At 39.6% G+C, this 17,192-nt stretch overlaps 1 protein-coding gene across 6 annotated transcripts in view; it reads left to right on the top strand.

Moving 5' to 3' along the window:
• IRAG1 (inositol 1,4,5-triphosphate receptor associated 1) overlaps positions 1 to 16,143 on the top strand; it is a 97,845-nt gene extending 81,702 nt beyond the window's left edge. For all 6 annotated transcript variants that reach the window (XM_061610408.1, XM_061610407.1, XM_061610412.1 and 3 more), the window contains 2 exons: positions 5,336 to 5,464; positions 12,419 to 16,143. In XM_061610408.1, coding sequence (XP_061466392.1) covers positions 5,336 to 5,464; positions 12,419 to 12,668 — 379 coding nt within the window. In that variant the 3' untranslated portion in view covers positions 12,669 to 16,143. The remainder of the gene's footprint in view (positions 1 to 5,335; positions 5,465 to 12,418) is intronic.
• Positions 16,144 to 17,192: the final 1,049 nt, after the last annotated feature.

Raw genomic sequence — 17,192 nt, 5'->3', positions numbered from 1 at the left:
GGGAGTATATTCCTGTGTGTGCTTGCGTCATAAGCAGGGTGCTGGGGTAGACGGATCTTGATCTGATCCAGCAGGGTTGTTGTGTATATGCTTTCCCCCTATGGGTATGTGCAAACTATTTTACCCTTGACAAGGAACATGGGAAGGTTGAAAATGATATAAGACCACCGTTTTATCTTTTCATTGATAAATGCTCAAATAACTTATTCCTGAGATGAAATCCAACATACACTTACCTAGGAGTAAGCCCATTGAACCAATGGAGCTTACTTCTGAATAGACATGCATTGGATTGCAGCCTACATAAGTGGATTTTATATAATGTATAAATATAGTACTTGGTTCAATGCAACCTTCTTTTGCCTTATTCACTAGGCATTTCTGGAAATGACTTTATAGAATGGTTGAGTGTGCAAGGTGTCTAAAATTGTAGAAAATCTAAAACCACCAGATTTGCATTGTTTCTCTAATATCTTTTTATGTTAATTTTTATGGAATTTTTGTGTTGATTGAACAGATATTGCCTGAAGCAAGTTGGTTTATAAATTCTAGGAGAACTTCCTGATTCATCACTTGAGATGCTGTGCTAACCTTTCCTCGCTCTGCTTTTCTGTTCTAAATACACACCTTATAGAATACTAAATATTATGTCAGGTACCTTTTGTTCAATAGGACAGTGGGTGATATCAAATTCTGATTTATTTGAACCAGGAATCTGAAGTACAGTAGAGTGAAAGCTCAATATAACAGGTCTCATTGTACTGTGGAATCGAGAAACGGGGGGAAGAGGAGTCAGGTCTGCCGACTACAGGGAAAGGAGCTCTTCCCGCAATACAAGGGAATATAAGGAATTATATCATAACATCTAACCTCCCTACTGCTACCCCAGTCGAACCACCCCAAACACGGGCCACAAGAGCTAGAACTAGCAATAATTTTTCCCTCCTCCTCGGATCTAAGCACTTGTCTCCCCAGGAGACCGAATTGCCCTCCGCTAAGTGCCCTTAGATCCCTCCTGCCTCTTCTTCTGGTGCCCCCCTAACAATTGTGGAGGTGAGCTCTTCCAGCTCTCTGAACGCTCAGAATGTGGCATTTGCCGCAAACGTGAGAGATGAAGGGTTTGATAAGTAGGGACACCTCCCCATCCGCTCCCTCTACTTCCTATCCCATAACAAATTGCTGTGTTAGCTACACAAAGGAACTAGATCTGATTGGCCCCGCCTGACAAATTTCGTTCCTGTCTTGGAATATATCAGGCTGGGCCAACAAACATAGTGATGCAGAATTGGTCTCCTTTTTACGTGAATTCACTATTGTCTGTTTACAGGAAACGTGGGCGACTGACATTAACCCTCCATCTCTTGATGGCTTTAAAGCATATTCCACCCCTGCCCTTAAGATAAACCCAAAAGGTCGTCCTAGTGGTGGTCTTAGTATTTTAATTTCTGTGGACCTGCCAGTGGAGATTCACCCCTTGACTTCGATTAGCGGCCATTATGTCCAGGGGCTGCGGCTGAGTGGGCGCTCTATTGGATTACTTATTGTTATTAATGTTTATTTCCCCCCGGCGGTAGCCAAGTCAGTGGGTCTTCATAGTGTCTGGGAATCTCTCTCAGACTCTTTGTCACAAGTAGAGCAACAATTCCCTGATGCAAGGTTGCTCTTATGTGGGGATTTTAACGCTAGGTTAGGTAACCTAGAGTCAGACTTCGAACGGTCCTCGAATCATGGTCCAAATTCTTATCTCCCACTAAAGGATAGATTTTCCCAAGACCAAGTATTGAATAAGCAAGGCCACAGACTTTTGGATGTTCTGATGTTGCATTACTTGGAATGCCTCCACGGCTCCTCTTGTGATGAGTCTAAAGGCGCTTTTACTTACTTAACTACTAGGGGAGCGATTGTAATCGACTATATATTTGTGTCCAATAACTTACTTACAGAAGTGTTAAGTTTTGATGTTATCAATAGGGTGGAAAGTGACCACTTTCCCCTCTCAATGAGAATGAGGCTTTTACTTCCAATCGCTCCCCCCCCGCCACAATTAAGTTTGGAAGGTATTCACGTATCTGAATGGAGAGTGCGCTGGTCTGCCTCCCTGTGCTCCTCTATTTTGGATTTCCTATCTAGTAATCTTTCTGTAACCACCAGACAAGCAATACTCATATCCGATTCAGATGTTTTGCAGGCATACCAATCAATGGTATCCCTTATGAGACCCATGTTGTCCTCGAACAAACAATTAAGGGGCCGTGGGCCTCTGAATAACGGGTGGTATGACCGTGAATGCAAATTAGCCAAACACCAGCTGGCAAATTATGCCCGTCGCGCAACGAGATCACCAGATAATTTTGAGCGCACACACCTTGTCCTTTTGCGTGCCTCGTATAAGTCCTTATTAAAACGGAAAAAAGAACTATATTCTATCTCCCAGTGGCAACTACTAGACCAGGCAGTAGCAAAAAAAGATGAGCGATCGTTCTGGGATCAGGTGGCCAAAGGGATGCTTACAACAGGCTCCCTCAGCCCCTGCCAGATCACTGCTGCCACCTGGTATACACAATTTAGTAGGCTTTATGCGATGCCCACTGAAATCTCCATGGCCCCTTCACAATGGGACTTATCTTTGCCTACATGGCCCCCAGTCTCGGCCTGTCAAATTAAAACACTTCTGTCTACATTGAGATTGGGTAAAGCTCCTGGTGAGGATATGCTCCCTCCTGAAATCTTAAAAAATTTCCCGTACTGGTGGGCACCCATATTAGCCAAATTGTTTACACAAATAAATAATACAGGTATTTTTCCGATGGGATGGAAGCAAAGTATAATCATTCCCATATATAAGAAAGGGGAGAGACTGGACCCTAATAATTACCGCCCCATCAGTCTGCTAGATACAGCAGTGAAATTGTACTCTAAATACCTGTTATCTAAATTTGAAGAGTGGGAAGCCGCTAATCGGGTAATTTCCCCGGAACAAGCCAGTTTTCATAAAGGTCAAAGCACGATGGACCACTGCTTTACCTTATACTATATTGCAAGGAAAAGTGTTCTCAGCCCTACGAAACATCTATACGCAGCCTTCATGGATTTGGCGGCGGCCTTTGACTCTATAGATAGAGCAAGGTTGTGGGCCAAACTGGCCAAAACTAATATAGACAAGCGTCTTCTCTTCCTCATCAGAGAATTATACACTGACAACAGTGCTAGAGTTAGGGTGGGCCTTTCTAGCACCCTTACAGACTCCATTGTTACTAACAAGGGAGTTAAACAGGGTTGCCTCTTGGCCCCATCTCTATTTAATTTCTACCTTAATGAAATAACTTCTGAATTGGCCAGCCCTGATTTCTTTCCTCCCGCCCTTGGTTACAGGAAAGTGTTGATTCTCTTATATGCTGACGACATGATCCTGTTGTCCATTACACGTGTTGGCCTAAGGAGATTGCTTAGGAAATGCAGCGCTTATTGTGCAATAGAGAACCTCCGGATTAATTATTCCAAAACCAAAGTTATAGTTTTTGGTAAAAGGCATAGAAATTTTTCCTGGACTATGGATGGCCACCCGATTGAGCAATGTCATGCTTTTAAGTACTTGGGTATTTTTTTCCAGGATAATCTTTCCTGGAAAAAACATATAAACAATACTAAAACAGCAGCTTTAAGATCCTGTGGGGCTATCTTGAGCTTCTATAGAACAGCAGGAGGCAATTTAGTCCTCCCAGCCTTAAAAATTTATACAAACAAAGTTCTTCCCCAGATTATATACAGTGCACCTGTTGGGGATGGGAAAGTTCCATCTTGTCCTCCCTTGAGACAATTCAAACTAGTTTTTTAAGAAAACTCCTCCGCCTCCCCCCAGGCATGGCGGCTGCATTACTCCGAGCAGAACTTGGCCTCCCCCAAATTAGAGCCCGTGCTCATTATACACTGTTCAATTTCTGGGAATCTTTAAAAAACACTTCTACCAAACTCTCAAAAATCTGCTATGACCAGGCATTAAATGATAGTTTTTGGTGCTCCAGAATAGAAAGCCTATATCACTTGTACCACATAACAACCCTGATCTTACTCATTTCGAACCGAGTTAAGTTGAAAGATGCAATTTTTCAACACTGCTTCTGGATTGATCGTCTGGCCATTAATAATTCCAAATTTTCAAGGTGGTATGGAGCAATTAAGTCGGATCATCAGAGGGCTAGTTACGTGTCCTATCCTATGCCAACAAACTTTAGACACGCTTTTACCGCCCTAAGGTTCCAGACAATGCTGACAGCGGTCTTGTTAGGTCGCTATAGCCAGGTCCCTTGGGCCCAGTGATTATGTATTTGCAGAGCAGAGGTGGCCGAAGATCTACCCCATTACTTGCTGGATTGCCCATTATATGCCCACCCGAGAGCTAAATTCCTTGATGGTTTGTTGTTACAACAGGGAACTTTGCAAGAAATCATGGTCCATCTCTTATCGGACCAGGACCCATTAGTCACACACAGAGTAGCCCTCTTTGCCTTTGCTGCCCAAAAGCTACGGGCAAAGTATGCCAAAGTTTTGCTAACCAATCCTTAGTGAGTAGTATCATGGATATGGACTGTTTATCTCTTTTAAATGCTGGTATTTTTTTTTTAATACTGTAAATTTTATAATGTATATTGCAAAGGCCTACGGCTAGGCAATAAAGTTTGACTATGACTATGTACTGTGGAATCAGATATGCCAAGGATGTGACCATGTTCCCCAAGTAAAATACTGTATACCCTATTTTAGTGTTTGTTATACCTTGTTTTTTCATCCACTGTTCCCTTGTCCCTGGTGAGTCCTCTGCTTGCTTCCCCTGGGTGTTTTCAAGTCTTTTTAACTCTGTGTTTTTAAAAATCTGCTTCCTGATATCCTCTTCTCACCCACCCCCTTTTTCTTCCTGACAGTTTTTTTCCTAAGGGACGTTTGTTTCTCGAGCCTTCTTCAAGTTCTTACGTTATTGTTCCTGGACATTTATTATTACAGTAACTTGTTTTTCCCTTTGTCACTCTTCCTGCTTCTTCCTTCCCACTCAGTTCCCCACCGGAATCAACAGTGGATTTTTGCCTCTCTAGAACTGTACTCACTGGCTTTAACCCTTACAGTGTTCAATATAATGCAGAAGCCCTATAATGCAAGTGCATCCCTTGTCCCCCAACCCCTGCATTATAACAAGCTTTCACTGTAGAAGCATGGGGCAGACTTAATTAGGTCCTTGTGCTGGTTTTACTTTTTTGTCTAAGCCATGCAGCATGAATGCATTATGCTCTTATTTAAAAAGAAAAAGTAGATCTCGATCTCTCTCTTTCACTTTCACTTGAAGTTATCAGGAAGGCTTAAAGAAAACCAAAGAACTTGAAGAACTGAAAGATGATGATGAAGAGAAAATAGATGAAAGCCCCAATGAATGTGTAGCAGGTGAAAGTGATGATCAAGTCAGTATGCAACACAGGTAAGAAAACAGCTGTATATAATGGGGAGCCTGTGGCCCTCCAGATGTTGTTGAACTCAAGCACCTATTAGGCCCACCCACCATAGACAATGGTCAGGGTTGATGGGAGTTGTAGTCAAACAGCATCTCGAGGTCCGTTCTCCCTGATTTAGAATGTAAAATGGAGCATATTAACTTATTTGATTAAATGTATGTCACCTTATGGAACTTTTTGTTGATAGATTAAGTAGAACATAAGAAGAGCCTACTGAATCAGGCCAGTGGCCCATCTAGTCCAGCATCCTGTTCTCACAGTGGCCAACCAGATGCCCATGGGAAGCCAAGATTGCTTTTTAAAAATGTGTTTTTAAATTTGTATATTTGTTTTTTATGTTTTTAATTGCTGTAAACCACCCAGAGAGCTTCGGCTATGGGGTGTTATACAAATGCAATCAATCAATCAACCAATCAATCAATAAGAAAGAAGCAGGACCTGAGTGCAAGAGGACTCTCCCCTACTGTGGGTACCAGAATCTGTTTTTCAAAAGCATACTGCATCTGACTATGGAGGCAGAGCACAGCCATCATGGCTAGTGGTCATTGATAGCCTTATCCTCCATGAATTTGTCTCATATTTTAAAGTCATCCAAGTTAGTGGCCGTCATTGCCTCCTGTGGGAGCGAATTCCATTGTTTAACTATGTGCTGTGTGAAGAAGTACTTTCTTTTGTCTGTCCTGAATCTTCCAACATTCAGTTTCATTGATCGTTCATGAGTTCTAGTGTTATGAGAGAGGGAGAAACACTTTTCTCTATTCACTTTTTCCATGCCATGCATAATTTTATACACTTCTATGATGTCTCCTCTGACTCACCTTTTCTCTAAATTAAAAACCCCCAAATGCTGCAACCTTTCCTCGTAAGGGAGTCGCTCCATCCCCTTGATCATTCTGGTTGCCCTTTTCTAAACCCTTTTCAACTCTGAAATATCCTTTTTGAGGTGAGGCGACCAAAACTGTACACAGTATTCAAAATTCATCTGCACTATAGATTTATATAACAACATTATGATATCAGCAATTTTCTTTTCTATACCTTTCCTAATGATCCCTAGCATGGAATTTGCCTTTTTCAGAGCTGCCACACATTGGGTTGATATCTTCATTGAGCTATGCACTATGACCCCATGGCCTTGTTCCTGGTTAGTCATTTACATGTTTAACAGCACTATGGTCATTATTCCCGATCGGAACATTCTGTCACATTGATAGAATGCCATCAGTGTGGTGTTGGAGTTTTCCTTCTAGCAGCTTCTCCAACAGCAGACCACCAGCTGCCTTTTTAGAACAACTCTTCCAAGTCTGGCTGGTCTGAATATTGCAGTAAGGATAACTTATGCAAAAATAATTTTGTGGGTAACAGAGGGCAGGAAACTATTGCTTCAGATTACTTATCCCCTTTTAACATGAGAGGGCACAATGTGAAGATATGATAGAGGCAGAGCTACTGAAGGACGAATGCATGATAAAAATTCCAGTGTGAATGAAATGGCTTTAGTGCAGATACTGGGTAAAGCATTGTTACTAGAATTCTAATTGCATGGCTTTACATGCATCAGTCATTTGTGACTATTTGAATAGGTATATGACAAAATAGACTCCCAACTCATTCACAACCTGGTTGAGGGGTGTGTGTATGTTTATATATTCTCCCACTCTGTTGAAATTCAAACAAATTAATTCTTTGAATTAATTCTGGTCCGGAAGCTGCAGCTGATGCAAAATGCAGCGGTGCAACTGCTCACTGGGGCAGGATATTGCCAACATGTCACTCCGCTGCTGAAAGAATTGCACTGGCTGCCCATTACCTACTGGGCCATGTTCAAGATTCTAGTTTTGGTGTAGAAAGCCCTGCACTGCTTGGGACCAGGATACCTGAGAGATCGTCCTACCCCTTATATACCCAGTCAATTGCTGTGCTCTTCAGGTGAGGGCCTCCTGCAGATATCATATTATCAGGAGGTCTGTTCTGCACAGCATAGGAAACAGACCTTTAGTGTTGTGGCACCAACCCTCTGGAATTCCCTTTCCTTAAATATTAGGCAAGAACCACCTCTGTTAACTTTTTGGCACCTATTGAAGACCTTCCTCTTTCAACAAGCCTTTTAAGTAAAGATCTTATCCCAGTCTGCATCTGTGCTGGAATTGCTTTTTAAGTTGTTTTAAAAGTTGTTTTAAAAGATATTTTCTTTTAGTATGTTTTAGCATTTTTTGTTTTTAAGAAATTTTAAACTGCTTTTAGTGTTTTCGTTTGCTGCCCTAGGTTCCTTCTGGGAGGAAGGCAGGATATAATTTGAATTTATTATTATTATTCATGGTATTATTATTATTATTATTATTATTATTATTATTATTATTAAAGATGGCATTTAATTGTTCAGAATGAAACAGAAGGTAAAATTTTATGAAGTCATTGGGAAAGAGTATTTCCACACACAATATGTTACATTTGAGCCTCTAACTTTTTATGTTACATGATAGAGAAATTGGAGGAGAAACATTTGTAACATGAATACATTCTGGATTGTGTAGGAGTATCCTGGGATGTTGCTAGGATCTTAAAAGTCTTGGGGCACAAACTCATGAGACAAATTTGCACAAAATATGCATATGCTAATTTATTAGTAAAAATGCATATTTACACCAACTTTCAGAGGTGGGGAAGACAAACTCTGACTCTTGCTGTAGGGACTTGTTGTTATGTGCCTTCAAGTCGATTACGAATGATCCTGACTTTAGTGTTCAGTGATACGTCTTTGCATTTGAGGACCTTTTCTAATTATCTCATAGCTGCCCTCCCCAGTCCTAGCCTTCTTCTGATTTCTTTACTATTGTCTCCATTTTGGTTAATGACTGTGCCGAGGTATTGATAATCCTTGACAAGTTAAATGTCTTCATTGTCAACTTTAACGTTACATAAATCTTCTGTTGTCATTACTTTAGTCTTCTTGACGTTGAGCTGTAGTCCTGCTTTTGTGCTTTCCTCTTGAACTTTCATCAGCTTTCTTTTCAAATCATTACTGGTTTCTGCTAAGAGTATGGTATCGTCTGCATATCTTAAATTATTGATATTTCTCCCTCTAATCTTCACACCTCCTTCATCTTGGTCCAATCCTGCTTTCCATATGATGTGTTCTGCGTATAGATTAAACAAATAGGGTGATAAAATACACCCCTGTCTCACACCCTTTTCTATTGTGGTTTAAATAAGTGGACTGTTAATGAAAATCAAATTACCATATTCAGTTACCTACCTCCCAGACAAATAAATGTATGTAACCAACCATAGCATGCCCCACAAAAGAGTACCCAATGCAGTAATTCTGACACTTTGAAAGATAATATGACTTTGTCTGCAAGTTCTTGATCTACCCAATAAGCTCTGTATCTACATTTGAATTGAATTAATTGCTTTCCTCTTTAACTTTCATCAGCATTCGTTTCAAATTACTGGTTTCTATTAGTAGTATGGTATTGTCTGCATATCTTAAATTATTGTTATTTCTCCCTCCAATTTTCACACCTCCTTCATCTTGGTCCAATCCTGATTTCTGTATGATATGTTCTGCATATAGATTAAACAGATAGGGTGATAAAATACACCCCTGTCCCACACTCTTTCCAATTGGAAACCAATCGGTTTCTCCATATTCTGTCCTTACAGTAGCCTCTTCTCCAGAGTATAGGACAATCAGATGTAGTGGCACCCCCATTTCTTTTAAAGCATTCCATAGTTTTTCATGATATCACAGTCAAAGGCTTTGTTGTAATATGTAAAGCTAGAGTGATTTCCTTCTGAAATTCCTTGGTCTGTTCCATTATCCAATGTATATTTGCAATATGATTGCTGGTGCTTGGACATCTGGCATTTCTTGCTCCATAACTGTAAGGGCCTTTGTTGTAGAATCCTGAGCATTACTTTACTTGCATGGGATATTAAGCCAATAGTTCGATAATTACTGCATTCCCTGAGATCCCCTTTCTTTGAAATTGGGATGTATATTGAATGCTTCCAGTCCGTGGGCCATTGTTTAGTTTTACATATTTCTTGACAAATTTTTGTCACAATTTGGACAGGTTCAGTCTCAGTAACTTGTAGCAACTCTATTTGTTCCTAGTGATTTGTTTCTTCCAAGTATTTTAAGAGCAGCTTTCACCCCACATTCTAAAATTTCTGGTTCTTCATCATACGGTTCCTCCATGAATCAAACTGTCATCCTGGCATCTCTTTTATAGAGTTCTTCAGTGTATTGCTTCCATCTTCCTTTTATTTCATCTTGGTCAGTCAGTGTGTTTCCCAATTATTCAACATCCCTATTCTTGGTTTAAATTTCCGTTTTCATTTCTCTAATCTTTTTGAATAGGGCTCTTCTTACCATTTTGTTGTCCTCTTCTATTTCTATACAATAACTATTGTAAGTTTTCTTTGTCTCTACGTACTAGTCGCTATATTGTTGCATTTAGGGTTCTGACCGTGTTTCTATCTCTTTTTGCTTTTGCTTTCCTTCTCTTTTTAACCATTTTAAGAGTTTCTTCAGTCATCCATTGAGGTCTTTCTCTCTTTTGAACTGGAGGTATTGTCTTTTTGCATTCTTCCCTGATAATGTCTCTGACTTCACTCTATAGTTCTTCTGGTTCTCTGTCAACTAAGTTTAAAGCCTCGAATCTGTTCCTTATTTAATCTTTATATTCTTCTGGGAGGTTATTTAAATTGTATTTTGACATTATGATTGCTTTGTTGGTCTTCTTTAGCTTTACTCTGATTTTCGATACGACCAGTTCATTATCTGTACCGCAGTCTGCTCCAGGTCTTTTTTTCACAGAAAGTATGGAATTTCTCCATCTTCTGTTACCAATTATATAATCAATTGGATTTCTATATTGACCATTTGGTGATGTCCACGTGTACAGTCGTCTTTCCGGTTTCTCAAAAAATGTGTTCTCAATAAACAAATTATTGGCTTCACAGAATTCAATAAGTCTTTCTCCTGCTTCATTTCTGTCTTCTAAGCCCAATTTCCCCACAATTCCTAGTTCTTCTCTGTTCCCTACTTTTGCATTCCAATCCCCCATGATTATCAGCACATCTTGTTGTGGTGTGTGATCAATTTCTTCCTGTACTTCTGCGTAAAATCTCTCCAATTCCTCTTCTTCTGCGTTGGCTGTTGGAGCATAGACTTGGATGATGGTTATGTTAATAGGTTTCCCATTTAATCTCATTGATATAACTTGCTCAGACCTTGCGTTGTAGCTCCTAATTGCTTTTGCTACATCACTTCTCACTGTTAAAGCAACCCTATTTCTTCTTAATTTCTCATTTCCTGCATAAAATATTTTGTAGTTGCCTGATTGAAAATGTCCCATTCCCGACCATTTTATTCTCTCACACCAAGTATTGTAATGTTGATACATTCCATTTCTTGCTTGACAATTTCTAACTCTCCCTGGTTCATGCTTCTCGCATTCCATGTTCCTATTGTGTGCGTCGTAGAACTCTGGACTCTCCTTTTGCATCTGTGCACATCAGCCTCTGGGCTTCCTTTCTGCTTTGACCCAGCTGCGTCATTAGTCACAGCGCTACTCGTACCTGTCCTTTATTCTTCCCCAGTAGCTCGGTGAGTGCCTTCTGACCTGGGGGTCTCATCTTCCAGCACTATCTTGTGTTGCATTTTGGATACTCTGTTCACAGGGTTTTCGTGGTAAGAGGCATTCAGAGGTGGTTTACCATTGCCTTCCTCTGACTTTGGATGCATCTTAGTCTGTGGGGACTTCATTTGCCTTAATTATGATGGCACATGGCTGGGGTTTCACCAGTACTGTAATTTGCCCTGTTCCCCTGTAAACAAAGTTTTTTTAAAAAAAAAATTGGAACAGGGTATGGGAAATTACCCTCTCAGAGCATCTTGCATAACACAGCAGAGTGATCCGAGAGCTGTCTAAGACAGATTTGATGTGATCTAGTTTTCTTTCTCTGCTATTTGAATAAAAACTCCTCTCTACTGCCTCCAGTTTCACATGTTATGCTTTGGAGAGCTATGGTAAATACGAGACACTTTGACTATAACTTAAAGGCATATCTAGTTTATTTTATATGAATATCTTTTCTTTTGCATTGTTCAGTTTGGTCTCTGTACTTACCGTTAAAATGATTGTACATTTGAAAATCTGTACTCCACAATGTTTGTTACTGGTTTTGGTTCTCCTTTTGTTTCACTGAAAATAATAAAATGCATGTTTTTAAAGGGGGGGGAGGGAGAGGAGATCTGGGGCCCATCACAAAAGCCCTGGACCATGCCTTAACAATGCCCTGCAAGTAACACTCTTATTACAAACTGATTTAGAGCTAGAGCCATTTGAAGATGTATGTAATCTATTTGCTTGCAATACACTTACATTATATTTTAAGTGAATTGTGAAACAGAAGTCAGTTTTAATGAATATACTGAATTCCTTAACAGTTAGTCCCTCAGCTAGTTTTATTGGAACTTTTGACTGCACTGTTCATCTCAAGATGAAAATCCAAATGACTGTACATGCTGTTAATATTGCATCTTTCTCCTGATGCTGATTGTAATACCTTTAATATAAATGTATCAATTCCTGTGAAAGAAAGAAAGAAAGAAAGAAAGAAAGAAAGAAAGAAAGAAAGAAAGAAAGAAAGAAAGAAAGAAAGAAAGAAAGAACTAAAATGTGGACAAACAAAATAATCTAAATAGATGGGACAACAATAAAGCATTTCTTTATGCACATGGGGAGAGCCATGCATTTTATCCTATGGCATATGACCTGATAAGGATAGCAACTGTACTGCTAAACCTTTGAGTCTTGCATGGTTGTGGTAGCTTTTCAAATAATAGAACTATCTAACTTGTAACTATATAACTCTGATTTCTTTCTTACTGCTTTTTCATTTTACAGCAAACTTGAAGTTGTTATTCACTGTGTACAAATACTGTACCCCAAACTGCATAAACACTGGAACGTGCTCTGGATTGTAGCAGCTGTTATTGTCATTTTTGCTGTGGTGCTGGGAATCTCCAGTTTATACAACTACTTTTCCTCCTGTACTGAGTTATCGGATGGGCCACAAGTGAAAGCTACCTGTTCTGCTGTCCAGCAATACTCCTGGTGGAACTCAGGACTGCAACATAACCAGCGCACAGAATAACGAAAACATTAATGGGGAAAAAAGCTACTTACAATACACCAGTAAGCACCTGTTTTAAAACTGAAGTGCACAAAGCAAAGCAGTGTTGTTGTTGTTTTTATGGACTGCCTTCAAGTCGATCCGGAGTTATGGTGACCCTATGAATAGGGTTTTCATGGTAAACAGTATTCAGAGGTGGATTACCATTGCCTTCCTCTGAGGCTGAGAGGCAGTGACTGGCCCAAGGTCACCCAGTGAGCTTTATGGCTGTGTGGAGATTTGAACCCTGGTCTCCCAGGTTGTAGTCCGACACTACTGCTTAATTTCTTCTTTGCCATCAGACTTGTGAATGCAGTGTGATTTTTAACTAGTCAAATGCACCAGCCAATAAATGCTATTTTCTCTTTTATGCTAATTGTTATTTGATTGATGTGCCTGAATATCACTACATAAGAATATAATGATAGTGTTTGACCAAAAACTGGGCACTGACATCTGGAAGGTCATAGATGGTACACTAATTCCAGTGCTTCTTAAGAATGCCACCCATGGCCTTCTTGCTATACAAATGTCAGCAATTATTTCTTCTATAAATTTCAGTTTGGGGCTTTTCAATATTTTTGAGCCTCTAGAGTTATAATAGATTAGAGATTTGTACTTGATTTCACACTTATAAGGAGTGGGCAAAAGATAAAACTGAGAAATACCAGCCTAGCTACAGGCTGGTTCCAAATGTATCAGAACAGATCCTAATTATGAGTGGAAGCACAAACATTTGCCACTTCTGCCACACATACAACATAACATGTAACACAGTCTGGATGCACATGCTTTTTGTTCATCTGTTTTTGAATGGGGAGATTTCACCAGTATCGTGTGCACATAGTACATTCTGTGCATGGTGGGGTGAATGGGGGTGCCCAAGTAGTCACATACAGTGTATTGTGTGGAGAGAGGGTATGTTCCAGCAGGTGTGAAATGGCTCTGTAGGTCCACAGAGTGTGTTGCCCATATCATGGTTGGTGGTAATCCACTGTAAACTCAGTAACTTTAACAATCAAAATTTCCTTCAAATATGTTACATAAGTGTGAGGCTAGATATTAGAGGGGGAAACATGGAGTTCCAGCCCCATATTTCCAGTGAAATGCTGATAAGAGGTCAGGATATATTTGCAGAGGAAATCTGGGGGATGAGATGACAAGCTCAACCTTTCCTTCCTCTGCTGGTCTTCATGCCCCCCTCCCCGGGAAAAACAAACTAGGCCATTTTTTGTTTTAAGAAAGCTCCAGAAACCCAAAACATGCCCTTCTGGGAGAAAATAGCCTTGAGGGGTAGTACTTGCCAGGGGAAAAATTGATGTAGAGGACGGACAGACAGATGGACGGACACACACACACACACACCTTTATCTTGGAAAAGTTCTTTACTAAGATCGGTGTCACAAATCAGAGGAGGAGGAAGAGAAGCAGCATTCCCCATAGAGAATTAGAGCTTATTATTAAATCTGAATCTATGGAACTAATAAAAGCCTCTGAGTGTATTGGAAGAAGATTCTTTGTGACTGAACCAAGGATAGGGTGACTACCTCCTGGCAATTGTAGATTGTTTGACACAATACAAGTTATAAAAAACAAACTACAAACTTAAGCCCACATGTGTCCAAGTGACTCCTATAGCAATCAGTAAGACTTGCTTCCAAACAAACCTTCATAAGGGATCAGGGTGAAAGGGCTGCTGGGAGTTCTGACATTTCTGTTGAGGAGAATTTTGAGGTTCCTTTCATCCAATAGAATGTATAAACAACGCAAGGTGTAGTTTTACCATTCATGAATCTCTCTACTGGATAAAGCATCCTGCATGGTATTTGCAATCACACTGTATTAGCCTTTTGCACAAGTTTATCTAACATTCGTTTGTGTTTGAAAATGATAATTTATCCTATATTGGAATTACAGGCATGTAAGGCAAATCTAATTTGATTCATAGAGGATATTTGTAGCCTCCCATAGCTGGGCATGAGTTTAAAATGTAGTTGGACACTTACTGTAGGAACTTTTTCTTGCAGTTCATATGTGAGTAGACAAGGAACTTGTTTTGTCTTGTGCATTGAGAAGGAAAATGAGGTAGAGCCCAGTATAAAATTCTGAGATCAGTTAGATACCTGATAATTTATCTTTCAGTTTAATGAGCATTGAGAGTCTCAGGAAACATGTGTGGTATGATTTTAATTTCGACTCAAGCAGCTGTTTGAAACTTGGTGTGTATTTTCAGAAATGTCTCTAAATGGATCTAGAAAAGTAAAATAGTGTGATTAAGCATGTTTAATAAGGCTAATGAGAATGTGTGTCATTTACTCTGAAACTGGAAGAAGGGGATTAAAGGGGGTCAAGAATCAAATTAAGGTATTTATCCTGGCTTTTGAATTATATGACTTGTCTGACAGGGAGTAGATATAATGATGTTTTTCATTCTAGTGAAATATAGATGAGGCACACCTAGGACTACAAATAACCAGGAAATCAGGAATAACAACGTTATTGGAAAAACTCAAAGCAGAAAGCTACTGTTTTATGTAAACTGCTTAGAGGTTTATTTTTTATTCAGCCATCTATACATTTTGTTCAATTAAATAAAATTGACTACTCCTAGACAGTGGAATATTGCTTGTAAGGTGATTAGCTAACTCTACAAAATAAAACACTGATATTAATAGTTACTGTAAACCGCCCAGAGAGCTTCAGCTATGGGGCGGTATACAACTATAATAAAATAAATAAATAAATAAATAATAGTTCCTTCAGCTATGACAAGATCATCCTCTACTCATAAATGGTAGGTGCACGTGTAATGTTCCTGATCCATGGCTACGGGGGTCAGTTGCAAGTTCATGTGCTCTATTTGGAGGGTGAATTCTCTAGCCGTTTTCCTCCTGGCTTTACGTCAAACACTGAACTAATCACTGTCTGCTGTTAACCAGAGTTTTAAAACCAGCTTCAAAGAGCACCTGGAGTTTCAGCTTTCTTGTTTACAGGATTTTAGGCCAACCATAATTAAAGTGTTAAATAAGTATTAGCTCATTAGATTACAAATTGGTGGCCATATTTTTTGAGACAAAGAAGAGATTATACAGCCTTTAGTGTCTCTTTACAAAACAGAAAGGTTACATTCCTTCAGATTCACAAGGCTCATATGTCTATAAAGAGTAAGTCAGCAACCTTATGCCATTTGTACCAAAATACATTTCTGTTTTGGGGTTTGTTTGTTTTTTGGAAGTGCAATATTTTATTTATTTGGCTTTAACAAGACACATGCTTATCTTGTGCACAGCACTGATGTTTTGAAATAGGAGGAACTCAAGAGGCACTATCTTTTGTGTATCCCATTTTAAATTTTGTAAGACTGCACAGGTGTGCTAATATTGTACTGTATAGCATCACATACTTGAGATTTGGAAATAAAAATATTGTTTCAGAGTCCTCTGTGTTATTCGTGTCATGTGTGACCTATTTACTCTGTGTATGGGCACTTAATAGGAATTCCACCAGAGAATAAAAGTTGTATACAGAGGGCGATCAGCAATTTTCAACAAAAATTAAGCACTGAAATTCCTATCTCTTTTTTCTTTTTTGCCAGATTCTGTTGTTTTCAGTAAATGAAGCATTTATGTTCCCAAATGTTCTTTTTATAATGATTCTAAATGGGAAAGAAAACACAAAAATAATTATGAATAAATTTTAAGGCTTTCATTCTCCTTTTGACATTGTGTAATTTCTAAGGCTGCCCCAGTGTCATCTACAAACATTTTTGGGACACTAGGTGTGCCTTTGGGACAATATGTTGTAGCCCAAACCGCCCTCCCATCCCCCAACTTATAAATATGTGTATTTTGTTTTTGCTCTGGGAAAAACAGCAGGGAGTAGAAAAAGGAAGGCCAAACAAGAGATGGATTGATTCCATAAAGGAAGCCACAGACCTGAACTTACAAGGTCTGAACAGGGTGGTTCATGACAGATGCTCTTGGAGGTCGCTGATTCATAGGGTCGCCATAACTCGTAACCGACTTGAAGGCACATAACAACAATTTTTTTCCTGCTTTACTTGGTTCCCCCCCTCTTTGCTACATCATCCCAGCCATTCGGGGATCATGTAGTGAATGTGATTTAATGGACTTGTTTAGCCAATCACATTCAGCTACATGATGGCATGTCAAAGGGGAAATTAAGGCAATAGCAGTGAAGCATTGCCCTAGCTCAGAATGGCTGTCAGTGTCGGGTAGTGTGGGGAGAGAACCTGACAGAACCAGGATGGCAAATGGTCTCCCTGTCTTTGCTTCATTTTTCCATTGCTCTTTACTGTTGCCACCACAGATCTCTGCAGCAGGACTGATAGTATTATTTAGGTTATCTTGGCAATGGGAGACATATTTAACTTCATCTGTAATTGTGCCAGCACAAGTGACCACTTTTATCACTGAGGGGGCAAGCTAAAGGAGAGGAACCATACACACTGAAAGGGGGTCCTTTGGAAGCAGGAGAAAGTGTTCA

The sequence above is a fragment of the Rhineura floridana genome, chromosome 2, assembly GCF_030035675.1.
Source record: "Rhineura floridana isolate rRhiFlo1 chromosome 2, rRhiFlo1.hap2, whole genome shotgun sequence".
NCBI lineage: Eukaryota > Metazoa > Chordata > Lepidosauria > Squamata > Rhineuridae > Rhineura > Rhineura floridana.
Note: the sequence above shows the minus strand (reverse complement) of the source record. Positions and strands in the feature narration are given on the sequence as shown.